Below are 19,457 nucleotides of genomic sequence, written 5' to 3' on the forward strand. Positions count from 1 at the left end.
AGGAGGCTTCCCCCTTTGGCCGCTAGCTCAGCGTTAAAGTTGTATAAATAACCGTGTCGCCCATGGAGCTGCTGCTGAGCCAAGGCGTCTATATCTGTGGGCTCGAGCCCGAGACAGAAGCAAGTGGAGCGTCTCGGTGGGGAACAGAAAACGGCGGAGCTTGTGATCCAACACTTACAATCTGGTTCCGTTTCCGCCTCTTCTTCAGGGCTTTACTTGGCTGTGAGAGAGAGAGAGACAGAGAGAGAGAGAGAGAGGGGAAATGGGTCAATTCAGGATGGCTGGTGTGATGTCCCTCCGTTGCCCCCATGCCTCCCACACCAGACCGAGGGAGAAGGGGGCTGGCTAGAAACATGGGGGTGAGGCAATTCAGCCCCTCGACCCTGCTCTCCCATTCAATTAGATCCTGGCTGATTCTCACCTTGACTCCATTTACCTGCCTTTGCTCTACGCCCCTCGATACCCTGACCCACCATAAATCTATCGACCTCAGTCCTGAAAGCTCCAATTGACCCCCAGCCTCCACAGCCACTTGGGGGAGGGGTGGGGGGAAAAGAGAGTTCCTGATTCCCACTGCCCTTTGTGCTCCCTGACATCACCCTGAACGGCCTGGCTCTAATTTTAAGGTCCTGCCCCTTGTTCTGGACTCCCCCCACCAGAGGGAATAGTTTCTCTCGATCTACCCCATCAACTCCTTTAATCATCTTCAACACCTCGATCAGATCTCCCCTTAATCTTCTACACTCGAGGGAATACTGGCCCAGTCTGTGCAACAAGGAAGGTTCCCTTCTGTGAAGGTTCACCAGACTGATTCCCGGGATGGCAGGACTGACATGAGGAGAGACTGGATCGACTGGGCCTGTATTCACTGGAGTTTAGAAGGATGAGTGGGGATCTCATAGAAACATATAAAATTCTGACGGGACTGGACAGATTAGATGCAGGAAGAATATTCCCGCTGCTGGGGAAATCCAGAACCAGGGGTCACAGTCTTAGGATAAGGGGTAGGCTATTTAGGACTGAGATGAGGAGAAACTTCTTCACTCAGAGAATTGTTAACCTGTGGAGTTCCCTGCCGCAGAGAGTTGTTGATGCCAGATCATTGGATATATTCAAGAGGAAGTTAGATATGGCTAAAGGGATTAAAGGGTATGGAGAGAAAGCAGGAAAGGGGTACTGAGGGAATGATCAGCCATGATCCTATTGAATGGTGGTGCAGGCTCAAAGGGCCGAATGGCCTACTCCTGCACCTATTTTCTATGTTTCTATATCAGTAAAAATATTCTCATCTCTTCTGGATTTTTTGCCGATTATCGTCAATCTGTGTCCCTCTGGTTACCGACCCTCCTGCCTCGGGGAACAGTCTCTCCCCTTATTTACTCTGTCAAAACCCCTCATGATTTTGAATCTCCCCTTAACCTTCTCTGCTCCAAGGAGAACAGCCCCAGCTTCTCCAGTCTCTGCACATCACTGAAGTCCCTCAGCCCTGGGACCATTCTGGTCAATCTCCTCCGCACCTTTTCCAAGGCCTTCACATCATTCCTCAAGCGCGGGGCCCAGAATTACCTTCAGGGCCTCCATGTCCTCTTTCTTGGAATAGCCTCGGGCAAACTCGTCCAGCAGGGACTGGAACAGGTTGAGCACAAACTGGACCTCGGTCTTCTGCCTCTCGCCCACCAGCCTGGTCAGCAGCAGCTGGTAATTCTGCATCAGGTCCTTGTAGCCCACGTGGGTCTGTCCATTCTGCAGTGACTGTGACGGCAAAGCACGAGAGGCAGGTGAAACAAAAAAGGTAAAGTGCGAGCGCGATATATTCGTTGCTTCGGATCGTCACAACAGAACTCACCGGCAGTCCGACATCCGCACAGAGCAGAGGGCCCCAGGGTCACGCCCCGACCAGCGCTGATTCCAGCATCAAGACTCTCCGCCCGAGAGCATGGCGGGGGGGGGGGGGGCAGGGCAACGGCAGCACTGGGCTCAGCAGCAATGGCTGTCAAATTTCACTGTCTAGGTTCAGAAATTAGGCAAGGGAGAGTGGGCAGTGCCCGTGGGAACCCGTACCCCAGTGAGAGTCAGTGTGTGTGGGACCCGTACCCCAGTGAGAGTCAGTGTGTGTGGGACCCGTACCCCAGTGAGAGTCAGTGTGTGTGGGACCCGTACCCCAGTGAGAGTCAGTGTGTGTGGGACCTGTACCCCAGTGAGAGTCAGTGTGTGTGGGACCTGTACCCCAGTGAGAGTCAGTGTGTGTGGGACCTGTACACCAGTGAGAGTCAGTGTGTGTGGGACCCGTACCCCAGTGAGAGTCAGTGTGTGTGGGACCTGTACCCCAGTGAGAGTCAGTGTGTGTGGGACCCATACCCCAGTGAGAGTCAGTGTGTGTGGGACCCGTACCCCAGTGAGGGTCAGTGTGTGTGGGACCTGTACCCCAGTGAGAGTCAGTGTGTGTGGGACCCGTACCCCAGTGAGAGTCAGTGTGTGTGTGACCCGCACCCCAGTGAGAGTCAGTGTGTGTGGGACCCGTACCCCAGTGAGAGTCAGTGTGTGTGGGACCCGTACCCCAGTGAGAGTCAGTGTGTGGGGGACCCGTACCCCAGTGAGAGTCAGTGTGTGTGGGACCCGTACCCCAGTGAGAGTCAGTGTGTGTGGGACCCGTACCCCAGTGAGAGTCAGTGTGTGTGGGACCTGTACCCCAGTGAGAGTCAGTGTGTGTGGGACCCGTACCCCAGTGAGAGTCAGTGCCCAGGGTACCCATACACCATGTTTAGCCGCAGTGACAGTGAAGGGTCCACAGGTCAGACAAGGGGGGTGGGTGGTGATACTCACGTGGACAGGATACATGCTTTTGAGCGTCAGACGGAATTTCTCGGTCACTCGGATGAATAAAGTCTCGATCTTCGATTCTTGGGAAGCACGTGAGTTGAGGTCATTCACCTGGTAATAAAATAATCCACGTCACCATACGGGAAAGTTACCAGTCACCATCACCGCCACAGTCAGAGAGACCGCGAGACTGGGGGCAGGGGGCAAGCGAGGGCGAGGCGGGGGGGGGAGGAGCAAGGGCGAGACGGGGGGGGGAGGAGGAGCTAGGGCGAGACGGGGGGGGGGGAAGCAAGGGCGAGACGGGGGGGGGGGAGGAGCTAGGGCGAGACGGGGGGGGGAGGAGCTAGGGCGAGACGGGGGGGAGGAGCAAGGGCGAGACGGGGGGGAGGAGCAAGGGCGAGACGGGGGGGAGGAGCAAGGGCGAGACGGGGGGGAGGAGCAAGGGCGAGACGGGGGGGAGGAGCAAGGGCGAGACGGGGGGGAGGAGCAAGGGCGAGACGGGGGGGAGGAGCAAGGGCGAGACGGGGGGGAGGGCAAGCGAGGGCGAGACAGGGGGGGAGGAGCGAGGGCGAGACGGGGGGGAGGAGCGAGGGCGAGACGGGGGGGGAGGGCAAGCGAGGGCGAGACAGGGGGGGGAGGAGCGAGGGCGAGACAGGGGGGGGAGGAGCGAGGGCGAGACAGGGGGGGAGGAGCGAGGGCGAGACAGGGGGGGAGGAGCGAGGGCGAGACGGGGGGGGGAGGGCAAGCGAGGGCGAGACAGGGGGGGGAGGAGCGAGGGCGAGACGGGGGGGGGAGGGCAAGCGAGGGCGAGACAGGGGGGGAGGAGCGAGGGCGAGACGGGGGGGGAGGAGCGAGGGCGAGACGGGGGGGGAGGGCAAGCGAGGGCGAGACAGGGGGGGGAGGAGCGAGGGCGAGACGGGGGGGGAGGAGCGAGGGCGAGACAGGGGGGGGAGGAGCGAGGGCGAGACGGGGGGGGAGGAGCGAGGGCGAGACGGGGGGGGGAGGGCAAGCGAGGGCGAGACAGGGGGGGGAGGAGCGAGGGCGAGACGGGGGGGGGAGGGCAAGCGAGGGCGAGACAGGGGGGGAGGAGCGAGGGCGAGACGGGGGGGGGGGGGGTGGTGTGGGGTGTGCGCGAGCGAGGGCAAGAAGAGAATATTTGCCAGCTAGGGGAGGAGAGTGTGATGGAGGAATAGAGAGAATGAGCACTGAGGGAAAGGTAGGTAGGTGACTAGGAGTTATAGACTGAGCAAGCCCCAGTGAAAGGGGGTTAGGGAAGGGAGGGGTGAGGAGGGAGGGAAGAGGGAAGGAAGGAAAGGGAGGGAGGGAAGGAGGGAGGAGGGACAGACCGAGCGAGGAGGTGGGGGGGAAAACAGACCGAGCGAGGAGGGGGAGGGGGAAACAGACCGAGCGAGGAGGGGGAGGGGGAAACAGACCGAGCGAGGAGGGGGAGGGGGAAACAGACCGAGCGAGGAGGGGGAGGGGGAAACAGACCGAGCGAGGAGGGGGAGGGGGAAACAGACCGAGCGAGGAGGGGAAGGTGGGGGGGGGGGGGGGGAAGAGACAGACCGAGCGAGGAGGGGGAGGTGGGGGGAAACAGACCGAGCGAGGAGGGGGAGGGGAGAAAAACAGACCGAGCGAGGAGGGGGAGGTGGGGGGGGGGGGAAACAGACCGAGCGAGGAGGGGGAGGTGGGGGGGGGGGGAACAGACCGAGCGAGGAGGGGGAGGTGGGGCTGGAACAGACCGAGCGAGGGGGTGAGGGGGGGGGGGCGGGAAACAGACCGAGCGAGGAGGGGGAGGTGGGGGGGGGGGAACAGACCGAGCGAGGAGGGGGAGGTGGGGGGGGGGGAACAGACCGAGCGAGGAGGGGGAGGTGGGGAGACAGACCGAGCGAGGAGGGGGAGGTGGGGGGAACAGACCGAGCGAGGAGGGGGAGGTGGGGGGGGAACAGACCGAGCGAGGAGGGGGAGGTGGGGCGGGAAACAGACCGAGCGAGGAGGGGGAGGTGGGGGGGGGGGGGAGGTTGGGGGGGGGGGGGGGGGGGGGGGGAAGACAGACCGAGCGAGTGGGGAGCAGGGTAGGTGCTGGACCTGCGAGGACAGTCCCACAGTAGTTGTCCCTTCACCGATCCCGAGCTCACCTTGTTCAGGAGGAACTCGTTGAGATGTTTCAGCTCGTTGGCGTTGGTGATGTTGCGGCCCATGTGGGTGCCCCACTGCTCGCACACCGCCGCGGCGTTGCTGATCTTAATGCTGCGGCTCCGCTTCAATTTAGTCGCTTGTTCTTTGGCCGGGTCCAGGTACGGATATTGGACGGAGTGAGCCATGGGGAAAGTGGCAGACTTCCCCAACACCGCTTCTGCAGAGAAAACGCCGGGAATATGCGAGTGAGGAAACGTTTCTCCCACAGCATCGTAAACTTTGCCATTTCCAATTTACCCCTATCCCGTTCTATGCTCCCCCCACCCGCCTTCCCCTTGACCACCCAACACTGCTCAGAACTTGCCCCATGTGGGACCAGGGTCAGAGGTCAATAAAACTCAGCCCTGAGCAGAGCTGGTCGCCCTCCCTCCTCACCGGTCTGGGGTACACTGCTGGGAGGAAGCTCTGTGACTCCCAAGTCCCCAACCCGTGCCGGGGGTGGGGGTGAGGGGGGGGAAACACTCCGTCTCACCGGAATTTCACTTCCTGTTCTGGAGACTGTTTCCTGGAGCGGACTCAGGAAATGACGGCATGGTCAGAAGGAGCTGGATGGAGAGTGGCTGAGGGGGCGGGGTGGGGGGGGGTGAGGGGATTTTAACCGCACAGGATAGAGGGAGGGGGCAGGGAAGGGACTTGGGGAAGTTAGGGATCAATGGGGGTAGGGCTGACCAACGACAGAATAATCTGACACGGACTCCAGGTGGTGGGCGAGAGTTGATGCGAAGGCGGTTAAAGCCTACAGCAAAATTGGCTTTGTAAACAGAGGCACTGAATACACAGACAAAGATGTTCTGGTAAACCTTTACACATCTCTGATTAGGCCCCACAGCTGGAGGATTGTGTCCAATTCTGGGCCCAGCACTTTAGGAAGGATCTCAAACCCTTGGAGAGGGTGCAGGGGAGCTTGACCAGAATGGTCCCAGGGATGAGGGACTTCAGTGACGGGGAGAGACTGGAGAAGCTGGGGTTGTTCTCCTTAGAGCAGAGAAGGTTAAGAAGAGATTTCATTGGGGGGGGGGGGGGTTCAAAATTATGAGGGGTTTTGACAGTAAATAAAGAGAGACTGTTCCCAGGGGCAGGAGGGTCGGTAACCAGAGGGACACAGATTTAAATAATTGACAAAAGAACCTGAGGGGTGAAGAGGAGAGATTCTTCCCACAGAGGGTTATGATCAGGAACGCACTCCCAGAAAGGGCGGAGGAATCAGGTTCCACAAAAACTTTCAAAAGACAATTGGACATGCCTTTGAGGAGAAACCATTTGCAGGATTATGATGGAAAAGTTGGATTGTAGGACTAATCGGATCGCTCTGTCACCGAGCCAGCACAGGCATGATGGGCCGAATGGCTTCCTCCCGTGCCGTACGATGCCATGATTTGATAATAATCAAAGGCAGGGAGTCTGGATGGAATGGGATTGTAAAAAGACTTGGATTTATATAGCGCCTTTCACAACCACCAGACGCCTCAAAGCGCTTCACACCCAATGAAGTACTTTTTGGAATGAGGTCACTGTAGTAATGTGGGAAGCGCGGCAGCCAATTTGCGCACAGCAAGCTCCCACACACACAGCAACGTGATAATGACCAGATAATCTGTTTTTTTGTTACATTGATTGAGGGATAATATTGGCCAGGACTGATGGGCAGAAAGACCTTTCCTCAATCCAGACATTGTGAGCCGGAAGCGAGGGACTCACTTTCCCCAAAGCTCTTCCCCGCATCGGGAGGCAGGTTTGGAGCCTCGTCCGGCGTCTGTGACAGCTCCTTCGAAGATTTCTTGTCGGCTTGCCTCTTCCGTAGGAGCCTCCGCAGTGGACTGCGGTACAGGGACCTGCACAGGGACAGAGCGGGCGGGCGGTGAAAATCTGTAAACACCAACACAGCCACCAAACCCGCCATTTGGCCCATCAGTCCCATACCACCCAGGGGAGGAGCAGTTCCGGGTCAGGGTCCAACCAAACCGGAACTGTCACCGACTTAATGAAGCCCCCAGCCCCCCCACATTGATGGATCCCGGACCACCAGTTGCTGCCAACACACACTGGGCTGTGGCTTCGCTTGCTCACAACTCAACCTTTGCACAAACTGTCACCTCTACAGTCCCAGCATTAACGGACCGTCCAAACCCCACCCCCCCCCACCACAACGTCTCAACGCTTTCCCCTCCACCCGCCCCCCCCCCCCCCCCACCATAGCACAATTTCATCGCCCTGTGTGTAAAGTGCAAATGGAAAATTCCACCCCACCCAACCCTCACCCCACCCCCCAACCACCCACCCCCCACCACCAAACCCCACACCACACCTACACCCCCTCCCCACCAAACCCGACCAAAATAAGCCTCTTCGAACAGCGTGACCCATTAGAAACATAGATCATATCCGCTGACCATAGCAAGGGTCACGGAGAGGCCGTCTCTCTCTCTCTCTCTCTCTCTCTCGCGAGGTGACCCCCTCCTCCAGCCAGTTCATGCCCCATGAGGAACCTTGCCCACAAGGTGTTGGGTACCTCCTTCCTCTGGCCCCAGCAGCAAGTCACCCCCTTGGCCCCCCTGCCATGCAGTTCCACGGGGGCCAGGTACCCCCGTCTGATGCTCACAATCCCGTCCCAACAGCTCAACCCACAATGAGCAGGAATCGAGGCTCGTGCAACATCGCCCACAATCCCCTCCACCACGGCCACCCGCCCCCAGCTCCCCCCCCCACCGCGCACAGCCCCACCCCCTCCACCGAGGGGAATTGTCGTGTCCCGGGACAGCCTGGGGACTGGACAAGGTCCCGCCGGGTGGGCATGTCTCAGACGTACTTGGGGGATTCGAGAGTCTGCCCGGGATCAAGTTCCTGGGACGTCTTCTTCTGCACCAACAGTTTCGTTGGTGTTTTATCACCATCTTGTGGCCCATTCGTCGGAATCTAGACACAGAGCGAGAGAGAGAGAGCGAGCGAGAGCGAGAGCGAGAGACACAGAGAGACAGACACAGAGAGACAGACACAGACAGACAGACACAGAGAGACACAGACACAGAGAGACGCAGCCAGAGAGACACAGACAGAGAGACACAGACAGACACAGACAGAGAGAGACAGACAGAGAGAGACAGACACAGACAGAGAGAGACAGACACAGACAGAGAGAGACAGACACAGACAGAGAGAGACAGACACAGACAGAGAGAGACAGACACAGAGACAGACACAGACACAGAGACAGACACAGACACAGACACAGACACAGACACAGAGACAGAGACAGACACAGAGACAGAGACAGACACAGACACAGACACAGACACAGAGACAGACACAGAGACAGACACAGAGACAGACACAGACACAGACACACAGACACAGACACAGAGAGACAGACACAGAGAGACAGACACAGAGAGACAGACACAGAGAGACAGACACAGAGAGACAGACACAGAGAGACAGACACAGAGAGACAGACACAGAGAGACAGACACAGAGAGACAGACACAGAGAGACAGACACAGAGAGACAGACACAGAGAGACAGACACAGAGAGACAGACACAGAGAGACAGACACAGAGAGACAGACACAGAGAGAGAGAGAGACACAGAGAGAAAGGGAAACAGAGAGAGAGAACATTTATTAGAAATTATGTCCAAGTAAACACCCAGTAAGGGGCATAAATAAATACAAGAGACCCTGTTGCGCAGTAAGGGGCGGGGGAGCCCGTGTGTGCGGCTGAGCACAGACTCTCCCCGTCTTGCAGCGAGACATGACCAGGAGCGGGCCATACGGCTGACCTTCAACCTCAACTCCACTTTCCAGCCCGATCCCCCTATCCCTCGATTCCCCGAGAGTCCAAATATCTATCGATCTCAGCCTTGAATATACTCAACGACTCAGCATCCACAGCCCTCTGGGGCGGAGAATCCCAAAGATTGCACTGGGAGGGTATGCGGAGGGGAAGGTATAAACTGGGGACAGTGCGGAGCAAGGAAATGGCCGTAGCCCATTGGTCCCGTCTCGGATCGCCACTCGATCCCCAACCTCAGATCCGTTGGGAAAAGGGGACGGAGATCGGATGGCCCCGGCCAGGGACGGATGGTCAGCCAGTCCTGGTCAACACTGAGCCAGTGTGAGCGCGCGTGTGAGCACGGAGAGAACGAGAACGCACACCAGTCCGGTGCACGGGTCAATGTCCGTACGCTCACGCTCACCGGGCCAAAGTGCAAGCTCACGCGGAGCACACATGGCACCCCCCCCCTCCCCCAACCACACGCACACGCAGCCCACCCCCCCAACACACGCACACGCGGCCCCCCCCCTCCCCCACACGCAACCCACCCCCCCAACACACGCACACGCAGCCCACCCCCCCAACACACGCACACGCAGCCCACCCCCCCAACACACGCACACGCGGCCCCGCCCCCCCAACACACGCACACGCGGCCCACCCCCCCAACACACGCGGCGCCCCCCCCATGGATCAATACCCTAGAAAGGCAGAGACTGCAATTCCAAGTTGGGGTGGAGTCACAAACCCCAGGAGGAATGATCAGCGGATCGCAGCGTGACTGAGCTGGGCCCGTGCTGCACAGACTGAGCCGATCGCAGGGCCACGACAGCCCAGCCGGGGGAGGCCAGCGGCCCAATCGCTCCATCTGTTTGTAAGCAAGTTAATCCTTCGCAGATCATCCAAACCTCCCAACATCACATCTCACCATCAACTGCATACAACACGCAGAGTGGGGGAGGGGCAAGTCCCCCACACCAACCCCCACCCTTCCATCCCCCCACACCCCGAACCACACCTACCTCTTTCGACAGAGTCTCAGTTACACCCTCCGGAGTAGTGGATCCCTCTTTGCTCCTGTTGGGAAATTAGGGAGACACACGGGCAGGGGGGCGGGGAGAGAGCGAGTGAGGGGAGGGGGGGGGGGGGGGGAGTGAGAGCGAGAGAGGGGAGGGGGGGGGGGGAAGAGAGAGAGCGAGAGAGGGGAGGGGGGGGAAAAGAGAGAGCGAGAGAGGGGAGTGGGGGGGAGGGGGGAGAGAGCGAGAGAGGGGAGGGGGGGAGAGAGGAGAGGGGGGGAGAGAGGAGAGGGGGGAGGGGGGGAGAGAGCGAGAGAGGGGAGGGGGGGGAGAGAGCGAGAGAGGGGAGGGGGGGGGAGAGAGCGAGAGAGGGGAGGGGGGGGAGAGAGCGAGAGAGGGGAGGGGGGGGGAGAGAGCGAGAGAGGGGAGGGGGGGGAGAGAGCGAGAGAGGGGAGGGGGGGGAGAGGGGGAGGGGGGGGAAGAGAGCGAGAGGGGGGAGGGGGGGGAGGGGGGGGAGAGAGCGAGAGAGGGGAGGGGGGGGGAGAGAGCGAGAGAGGGGAGGGGGGGGGAAGAGAGCGAGAGAGGGGAGGGGGGGGGAGAGAGCGAGAGAGGGGAGGGGGGGAGAGAGCGAGAGAGGGGAGGGGGGGGAGAGAGCGAGAGGGGGGAGGGGGGGGAGAGAGCGAGAGAGGGGAGGGGGGGGGAGAGAGCGAGAGGGGGGGGGGAGAGAGCGAGAGAGGGGAGGGGGGGGAGAGAGCGAGAGAGGGGAGGGGGGGGAGAGAGCGAGAGAGGGGAGGGGGGGGAGAGAGCGAGAGAGGGGAGGGGGGGGAGAGAGCGAGAGAGGGGAGGGGGGGGGAGAGAGCGAGAGAGGGGAGGGGGGGGGAGAGAGCGAGAGAGGGGAGGGGGGGGGAGAGAGCGAGAGAGGGGAGGGGGGGGGGGAGAGCGAGAGAGGGGAGGGGGGGGAGAGAGCGAGGGAGGGGAGGGGGGGAGAGAGCGAGAGAACGAGAGAGTGGGAGGGAGAAGGAGAGTGGGAGGGAGAAGGAGAGTGGGAGGGAGAAGGAGAGTGGGAGGGAGAAGGAGAGTGGGAGGGAGAAGGAGAGTGGGAGGGAGAAGGAGAGTGGGAGGGAGAAGGAGAGTGGGAGGGAGAAGGAGAGTGGGAGGGAGAAGGAGAGTGGGAGGGAGAAGGAGAGTGGGAGGGAGAAGGAGAGTGGGAGGGAGAAGGAGAGTGGGAGGGAGAAGGAGAGTGGGAGGGAGAAGGAGAGTGGGAGGGAGAAGGAGAGTGGGAGGGAGGGAGAGGGAGAGAGAGCGAGATTGATAAAACGTTCCTGCGATCAGCACCCTCTGGTTCTCAGCGAAGACCAGGCCGGTTGTTACGGCGATGTGATGCCCGGTTGTCCTGTGCCGCACAGGGACCCCCCCAGGGATGGTTTTATTCTCGTCCAGTCGCTTCCACCGTCAGCCCATGAACAGTGAGCGGGGAACGGGAGGAACGGCAAGAGAACTCCTCCCCCACCCGGGACAGGTCAAAGAACCCAAACCCAATCAGATACAGGGGCCCCAGGCCCGATCCAACCGGGGCCCCAGGCCCGATCCAAACGGGGCCCAGAGGCCTCGAACCAACACTGAGCCCTGCGAAACAGCCTTCCAGTCATACAATGACCCATCGAACATTACCCTTTGCTTCCTGCCTTTAGAGTCAATTTTGGATCCACCTTGCCACTTTGCCCTGGATCCCATGGCCTTTTACTTTCGAAATTAGTCTGCCATGTGGGACCTTATCAAAAGCTTTCCTGAAATCCATATACACTGCCCTCATCGACCCTTGTGGCTACCTCCTCAAAAAATTGAAGCAAGTTCGTCAGACACCACCTTCCCTCAACAAATCATTCGGTCACTGATTAATCCGTGTCTTTCGAAGTGAAGATTTATCCTGTCCCTCAGAATTTTTTCCAATAATTTTCCCACCACCGAGGTAAGGCTGACAGGCCTGTAATTACTCGGTCTATCCCTTTCTCCCTTTTTAAACAAAGGTATCACGTTAGCAGTCCTCCAATCCTCTGGCACCACATCTGGAGCCAGAGAGGATTGGAAAGGCCTCGAACCAGCCGGGGCCCCAGGCCTCCAACCAGCCGGGGCCCCAGGCCTCCAACCAGCCGGGGCCCCAGGCCTCCAACCAGCCGGGGCCCCAGGCCTCCAACCAGCCGGGGCCCCAGGCCTCCAACCAGCCGGGGCCCCAGGCCTCCAACCAGCCGGGGCCCCAGGCCTCCAACCAGCCGGGGCCCCAGGCCTCCAACCAGCCGGGGCCCCAGGCCTCCAACCAGCCGGGGCCCCAGGCCTCCAACCAGCCGGGGCCCCAGGCCTCCAACCAGCCGGGGCCCCAGGCCTCCAACCAGCCGGGGCCCCAGGCCTCCAACCAGCCGGGGCCCCAGGCCTCCAACCAGCCGGGGCCCCAGGCCTCCAACCAGCCGGGGCCCCAGGCCTCCAACCAGCCGGGGCCCCAGGCCTCCAACCAGCCGGGGCCCCAGGCCTCCAACCAGCCGGGGCCCCAGGCCTCCAACCAGCCGGGGCCCCAGGCCTCCAACCAGCCGGGGCCCCAGGCCTCCAACCAGCCGGGGCCCCAGGCCTCCAACCAGCCGGGGCCCCAGGCCTCCAACCAGCCGGGGCCCCAGGCCTCCAACCAGCCGGGGCCCCAGGCCTCCAACCAGCCGGGGCCCCAGGCCTCCAACCAGCCGGGGCCCCAGGCCTCCAACCAGCCGGGGCCCCAGGCCTCCAACCAGCCGGGGCCCCAGGCCTCCAACCAGCCGGGGCCCCAGGCCTCCAACCAGCCGGGGCCCCAGGCCTCCAACCAGCCGGGGCCCCAGGCCTCCAACCAGCCGGGGCCCCAGGCCTCCAACCAGCCGGGGCCCCAGGCCTCCAACCAGCCGGGGCCCCAGGCCTCCAACCAGCCGGGGCCCCAGGCCTCCAACCAGCCGGGGCCCCAGGCCTCCAACCAGCCGGGGCCCCAGGCCTCCAACCAGCCGGGGCCCCAGGCCTCCAACCAGCCGGGGCCCCAGGCCTCCAACCAGCCGGGGCCCCAGGCCTCCAACCAGCCGGGGCCCCAGGCCTCCAACCAGCCGGGGCCCCAGGCCTCCAACCAGCCGGGGCCCCAGGCCTCCAACCAGCCGGGGCCCCAGGCCTCCAACCAGCCGGGGCCCCAGGCCTCCAACCAGCCGGGGCCCCAGGCCTCCAACCAGCCGGGGCCCCAGGCCTCCAACCAGCCGGGGCCCCAGGCCTCCAACCAGCCGGGGCCCCAGGCCTCCAACCAGCCGGGGCCCCAGGCCTCCAACCAGCCGGGGCCCCAGGCCTCCAACCAGCCGGGGCCCCAGGCCTCAAACCAGCCGGGGCCCCAGGCCTCAAACCAGCCGGGGCCCCAGGCCTCAAACCAGCCGGGGCCCCAGGCCTCAAACCAGCCGGGGCCCCAGGCCTCCAACCAGCCGGGGCCCCAGGCCTCCAACCAGCCGGGGCCCCAGGCCTCCAACCAGCCGGGGCCCCAGGCCTCCAACCAGCCGGGGCCCCAGGCCTCCAACCAGCCGGGGCCCCAGGCCTCCAACCAGCCGGGGCCCCAGGCCTCCAACCAGCCGGGGCCCCAGGCCTCCAACCAGCCGGGGCCCCAGGCCTCCAACCAGCCGGGGCCCCAGGCCTCCAACCAGCCGGGGCCCCAGGCCTCCAACCAGCCGGGGCCCCAGGCCTCCAACCAGCCGGGGCCCCAGGCCTCCAACCAGCCGGGGCCCCAGGCCTCCAACCAGCCGGGGCCCCAGGCCTCCAACCAGCCGGGGCCCCAGGCCTCAAACCAGCCGGGGCCCCAGGCCTCAAACCAGCCGGGGCCCCAGGCCTCAAACCAGCCGGGGCCCCAGGCCTCAAACCAGCCGGGGCCCCAGGCCTCAAACCAGCCGGGGCCCCAGGCCTCAAACCAGCCGGGGGGCTGCATGGAGAGACTTACTTTGTACTTTTCGGCGGAGGACGATTCTCTTTCTTGTCGGCCGTGGGGCTTGCCGCCTCACCGTGTCGCCGATCCTTCCACCTCTCCGCCTTGTTCCTCAGCTTGCCGTGGTCGTTGTAACGGTGGATAGTTCCCGGCGAGGACCCGGGGCTGTCCGGCACCTTTCTCGGGGGCTGCCCGCTGTGTTCTTTCCCGCCGACAACCTCAGACCGCGATCTGTGTGCCGGAGCCTTGTTCGGCAGCCCAGTCTCGCCGGTGATCAGGCGAAGGCTTTTCGGCCTCTTGGGCTGAGGTGGTGACCGTTTGTTTTTGCCGGTTTCGGCGTTATTCACCGAGCCCGCGACCTGCTGCTGGTCCAGTTCCTGCGCCGGGGTTAACCGGGCCTCGGTGGCCCCCTCCGGCCGTGTGCCGCTCTCCGGCAGCTCCTGTCCCGAAGGTCGCCCACTGCCCTGCTGCCCTCTGACCTCTCCCTTGGCCATGTCGCTGGCGTTCTGCACCATCTTCTCCACGATCTCGATCGCGGCGACGGGCCGGTCCAGGGCAGGGGGGGCCGAGGGATCGTCCAGAGGGGTGGACGTCACCAGCTGCCGCTGGAGCTTATCGTGTTCCAACCCCCGCATTCGCCGGTTCTCCCGTTTCTCCCGGCAAGAGTTTGATCTCTCCGTGACCTCCGCCGGGGGTTTCTGGGGCGAGACGCTGAGATTTACCCGGGACTCCTGCGGCTCTCTCGGGCCAACGGCCTCCATCGGGGGCGGCCGTTGTTCCAGGGAAATCTCCGACCCTTCAACCCCCCGAGTGTCCTGGTCAGCCACAGACTGCGATCGCTCGGCGTCTCGCTCCCTCTCCTCACAGCGCTCCGCTTCCTCCCGCTTCTCCCGACGGATCAAACCGACCCTGACAACAAAAACAGGTACAGAAGGCATTCGGACAACGCAGTGAGTTTTTAAAAAAAACAACAAACGTGCATTTCTATAGCACCTTTCACAACCTCAGGACGTCTCAAAGCGCTTTACAGCCAATCAAGTACTTTTTTGGAGAGTAGTCACTGATGTAATGTAGGAAACGCGGCAGCCAATTTGTGCACAGCAAGCTCCCACAAACAGCAATGTGATAATGACCATTATGTTGATTGAGGGATAAATATTGGCCAAGACAACGGGGATAACTCCACTGCTCCTCTTCAGAATAGTGCCATGGGATCGTTTACGTCCACCTGAGAGAGCAGACGGGGCCTCGATTTAACATCACATCTGAAAGAATGCACCTCCGACAGTGCAGCACTCCCTCAGCACTGAACTGGAGTGTCAGCCTAGAGTATTTCATCACACTCCTGACTTGTGCCTTGTAGATGGTGGAAAAGCTTTGGCGAGTCAGGAGGTGAGACACTCGCCGCAGAATACCCAGCCTCTGACCCGCTCTTGTAGCCACAGCATTTATGTGGCTGGTCCAGTTAAGTTTCTGGTCAATGGTGACCCCCAGGATGTTGATGGTGGGGGATTCGGCGATGGTGATGCCGTTAAATGTCAAGGGGCGATGGTTAGACTTTCGATTGTTGGAGATGGTCATTACCTGGCACTTGTGTGGCTCGAATGTTACTTGCCACTTCTCAGCCCAAGCCTGAATGTCGCCCAGGTCTTGCTGCATGCGGGCAGCTCACGGAAAGCTGGGACGACTTTGCGAGTCGGATGGTTTTATTGAAGTCACTTACCGTTTCCTCGCGAGGTACCCGCGAGCTGCCACCTGGCACAGCACAATTGCGCGGAGCTGCTTCTGATACACTCGTTTCTGGACATATCCTCGCCACACCAGCTGGATCAGGCTCGCAGCACTACGCTTCTGGAGGGCCAAACGCACGAGGTACGACCGGCAGTAAGCCTGGAGACAGAGACCGTCAGAGTGAGTGACCCTTACCCCGGACAGTTATACAGTGAGTGACCCTTACCCTGAATAAACAGTGACTCTGTACAGTTACAGTGAGTGACCCTTACCCTGAATAAACAGTGACTCTGTACAGTTAGTGAGTGACCCTCACCCTGAATAAACAGTGACTCTGTACAGTTAGTGAGTGACCCTTACCCTGAATAAACAGTGACTCTGTACAGTTAGTGAGTGACCCTTACCCTGAATAAACAGTGACTCTGTACAGTTAGTGAGTGACCCTCACCCTGAATAAACAGTGACTCTGTACAGTTAGTGAGTGACCCTCACCCTGAATAAACAGTGACTCTGTACAGTTAAAGTGACCCTTACCCTGAATAAACAGTGACTCTGTACAGTTACAGTGAGTGACCCTTACCCTAAATAAACAGTGACTCTGTACAGTTAGTGAGTGACCCTTACCCTAAATAAACAGTGACTCTGTACAGTTGCACAGTGAGTGACTCTTACCCTGAATAAACAGTGACTCTGTACAGTTACAGAGAGTGACCCTTACCCTGAATAAACAGTGACTCTGTACAGTTGCACAGTGAGTGACTCTTACCCTGAATAAACAGTGACTCTGTACAGTTAGTGAGTGACCCTTACCCTGAATAAACAGTGACTCTGTACAGTTACACAGTGAGTGACCCTTATCCTGAATAAACAGTGATTCTGTACAGTTACACAGTGAGTGACCCTTACCCTGAATAAACAGCGACTCTGTACAGTTAGTGAGTGACCCTTACCCTGAATAAACACTGACTCTGTACAGTTAGTGAGTGACCCTTACCCTGAATAAACAGTGACTCTGTACAGTTAGTGAGTGACCCTTACCCTGAATAAACAGTGACTCTGTACAGTTAGTGAGTGACCCTTACCCTGAATAAACAGTGACTCTGTACAGTTACACAGTGAGTGACCCTTACCCTGAATAAACAGTGACCCTGTACAGTTAGTGAGTGACCTTTACCCTGAATAAACAGTGACTCTTACCCTGAATAAACAGTGACTCTGTACAGTTAGTGAGTGACCCTTACCCTGAATAAACAGCGACCCTCCACAGTGACACAGTGAGGGACCGTGACATGTTTTGAAGCTTCACTCATTAGCTGATGGTTGAAGGGCAGTTTTGCCGTTACCCAGACCGAGTGTCATTGCAATGCCCCGCGAGCCCGCCCGCCTGCGGACAGTAACCGGCTGCGCGGTGCAGCTCACCCACCTGGATGGTGATGGCCGCTTGTCTCATCCTCAAGAAGCGCCGCCGCTCCAGGATAGCCCGGAACCAGGTCTGCAGGAGCAGGATTTTCCGCATCACCTCCCTGTGCAGAATATCCTGCAGCTTCTGCCGCTCCGTCTCCTTCATAAACACCTGGGTTGGGGGGGGGGGGGGGGGGGAAAGAGACAGGGAAAGCACGAATCACAGAAACCTTCAACACAACAAGCAGTGGCAAGGTGGAGAGAGAGAGAGAGAGAGGTTTTTGATCGGTAAGGGAATACAGGTTGAGAATCCAGAACCCTCGGGACCAGGGCCGTTCTGGATTTCAGGCTTTTCCGGACTTTCGGTCGTCTTTCAGACATCACGAATCCGGAAACACCCAGGTCCAGGTATTTCCGGATTTCGGAACATCAGAAAGGGGTGAGCGAGGTCCCCGCTGAGCTGTTCAGGCCGCAGGCCCCGAGGTAACGGCAGCGGTGGCAGCGAGGCGGCGAGGGAACCCCGAGGTCTGCGGGTCCGGATTCCGGAACATTTTGCGGATTCCGGACGACCCTGCCACCGATGGGTCCGGAGTCCGGAACTCCGGATTTTTGACGCTGCACCTGTAAAGGGTTATGGGGAGCGGGCGGGGAAGCGGAGCTGAGTCCATGATCAGATCAGCCGTGATCTTATTGAATGACTGACTCCTGCTCCTAATTCCTGTGTTTCTGATTTGTTAACTGACTCGGCTGATGGGGCCAGACCTCAGTCTCGAAATGTGGAATGCGGTTTGGATCATACTTTTCTATTTGCCTCAGTACCATACCATGCATCCCATTTCTCCACTGAGCTCTCAGGGTTGTTTTTGTTTTGCAGGATTCCTGCAATCTCTCTTGGATAGAAAACGTCACAAAGCCCAAGTCTGTGTATCTAGACGCTGGTCTGGGTGGAGCAGGCCCCGCTCAGTGAGTGCAAATGCTCCACGACCCGCTGTGACCACCAGAGGGAGCTCTGAGGATCCCTGGTGGCCACAACCGGGGCAAGGACAAGATTGAGGCAAGAAATCCCGGTGCTTGCCTCTGCTCTGGGTCAACCCGCTAATACACTGCCAGCCGAGGCCTGGCTGCCCGATTGTACCTTGGTTTTCCCAATCTGGCAGTTTTTCCTGTCCAACTCCAGCCTGTTGAACAAGGCAGCGATCGCCTCCTGCACGGGCTCTGCATTTTTGGGCAGCAAAACACGGAACTGATCCATGAATTCCTGCAACAGAACAGGGTCACAGGTTAACGTCACGTCACACTGCACTGTAACTGAGGGCAGAGCCTCACACACACACATGCTCACTGGGGTACGGGTCCCACACACACTGACTCTCACTGGGGTACGGGTCCCACACACACTGACCCTCACTGGGGTACGGGTCCCACACACACTGACCCTCACTGGGGTACGGGTCCCACACACACTGACTCTCACTGGGGTACGGGTCCCACACACACTGACTCTCACTGGGGTACGGGTTCCACACACACCGACCCTCTCTGGGGTACGGGTCCCACACACACTGACCTTCACTGGGGTACGGGTCCCACACACACTGACCTTCACTGGGGTACGGGTCCCACACACACTGACTCTCACTGGGGTACGGGTCCCACACACACTGACCTTCACTGGGGTACGGGTCCCACACACACTGACCTTCACTGGGGTACGGGTCCCACACACACTGACCCTCTCTGGGGTACGGGTCCCACACACACTGACTCTCACTGGGGTACGGGTCCCACACACACTGACTCTCACTGGGGTACGGGTTCCACACACACCGACCCTCTCTGGGGTACGGGTCCCACACACACTGACCTTCACTGGGGTACGGGTCCCACACACACTGACCTTCACTGGGGTACGGGTCCCACACACACTGACTCTCACTGGGGTACGGGTCCCACACACACTGACCTTCACTGGGGTACGGGTCCCACACACACTGACCTTCACTGGGGTACGGGTCCCACACACACTGACCCTCTCTGGGGTACGGGTCCCACACACACCGACCCTCTCTGGGGTACGGGTCCCACACACACCGACCCTCTCTGGGGTACGGGTCCCACACACACTGACCCTCTCTGGGGTACGGGTCCCACACACACTGACCCTCTCTGGGGTACGGGTCCCACACACACTGACTCTCACTGGGGTACGGGTCCCACACACACTGACTCTCACTGGGGTACGGGTCCCACACACACTGACTCTCACTGGGGTACGGGTCCCACACACACTGACTCTCACTGGGGTACGGGTCCCACACACACTGACTCCCCCTGTACCTGGAAGGTGTATTTAGCGCTGTACCCGGAGCGCCGGATGCGCACTGTCTCCAGCATTCCCGTGTACTTCAGCTGCTGCAGCACCAGCTCGTCATCAAAACACAGCTCCAACTGGAGAGAGAGAGAGAGAGAGAGAGAGAGAGAGAGAGAGAGACGGTTAGCATACGGAGCGGCCCCAGACCCAGACATTACCCGGATCCCAGTTGAACACACCTGCAGCC

The 19,457-nt window shown here is 60.2% G+C and overlaps 1 protein-coding gene across 1 annotated transcript in view; it reads right to left on the reverse strand.

The window, feature by feature from the left end:
* The window catches only part of LOC139229375 (unconventional myosin-IXb-like), a 91,089-nt gene that overhangs the window by 18,440 nt on the left and 53,192 nt on the right, over positions 1–19,457 (reverse strand). Inside the window, exons 10-21 of the mRNA XM_070861073.1 lie at positions 19,237–19,347; positions 18,035–18,157; positions 16,922–17,071; positions 15,491–15,657; positions 13,783–14,676; positions 9,813–9,867; positions 7,826–7,932; positions 6,718–6,851; positions 4,959–5,176; positions 2,824–2,931; positions 1,567–1,752; positions 179–220 (exon numbers count right to left, since the gene is read on the reverse strand). Of these exons, the coding sequence (XP_070717174.1) occupies positions 179–220; positions 1,567–1,752; positions 2,824–2,931; positions 4,959–5,176; positions 6,718–6,851; positions 7,826–7,932; positions 9,813–9,867; positions 13,783–14,676; positions 15,491–15,657; positions 16,922–17,071; positions 18,035–18,157; positions 19,237–19,347 (2,295 nt within the window). The remainder of the gene's footprint in view (positions 1–178; positions 221–1,566; positions 1,753–2,823; positions 2,932–4,958; positions 5,177–6,717; positions 6,852–7,825; positions 7,933–9,812; positions 9,868–13,782; positions 14,677–15,490; positions 15,658–16,921; positions 17,072–18,034; positions 18,158–19,236; positions 19,348–19,457) is intronic.

Source organism: Pristiophorus japonicus, chromosome 18, assembly GCF_044704955.1.
Source record: "Pristiophorus japonicus isolate sPriJap1 chromosome 18, sPriJap1.hap1, whole genome shotgun sequence".
Classification (NCBI taxonomy): Eukaryota; Metazoa; Chordata; class Chondrichthyes; family Pristiophoridae; genus Pristiophorus; species Pristiophorus japonicus.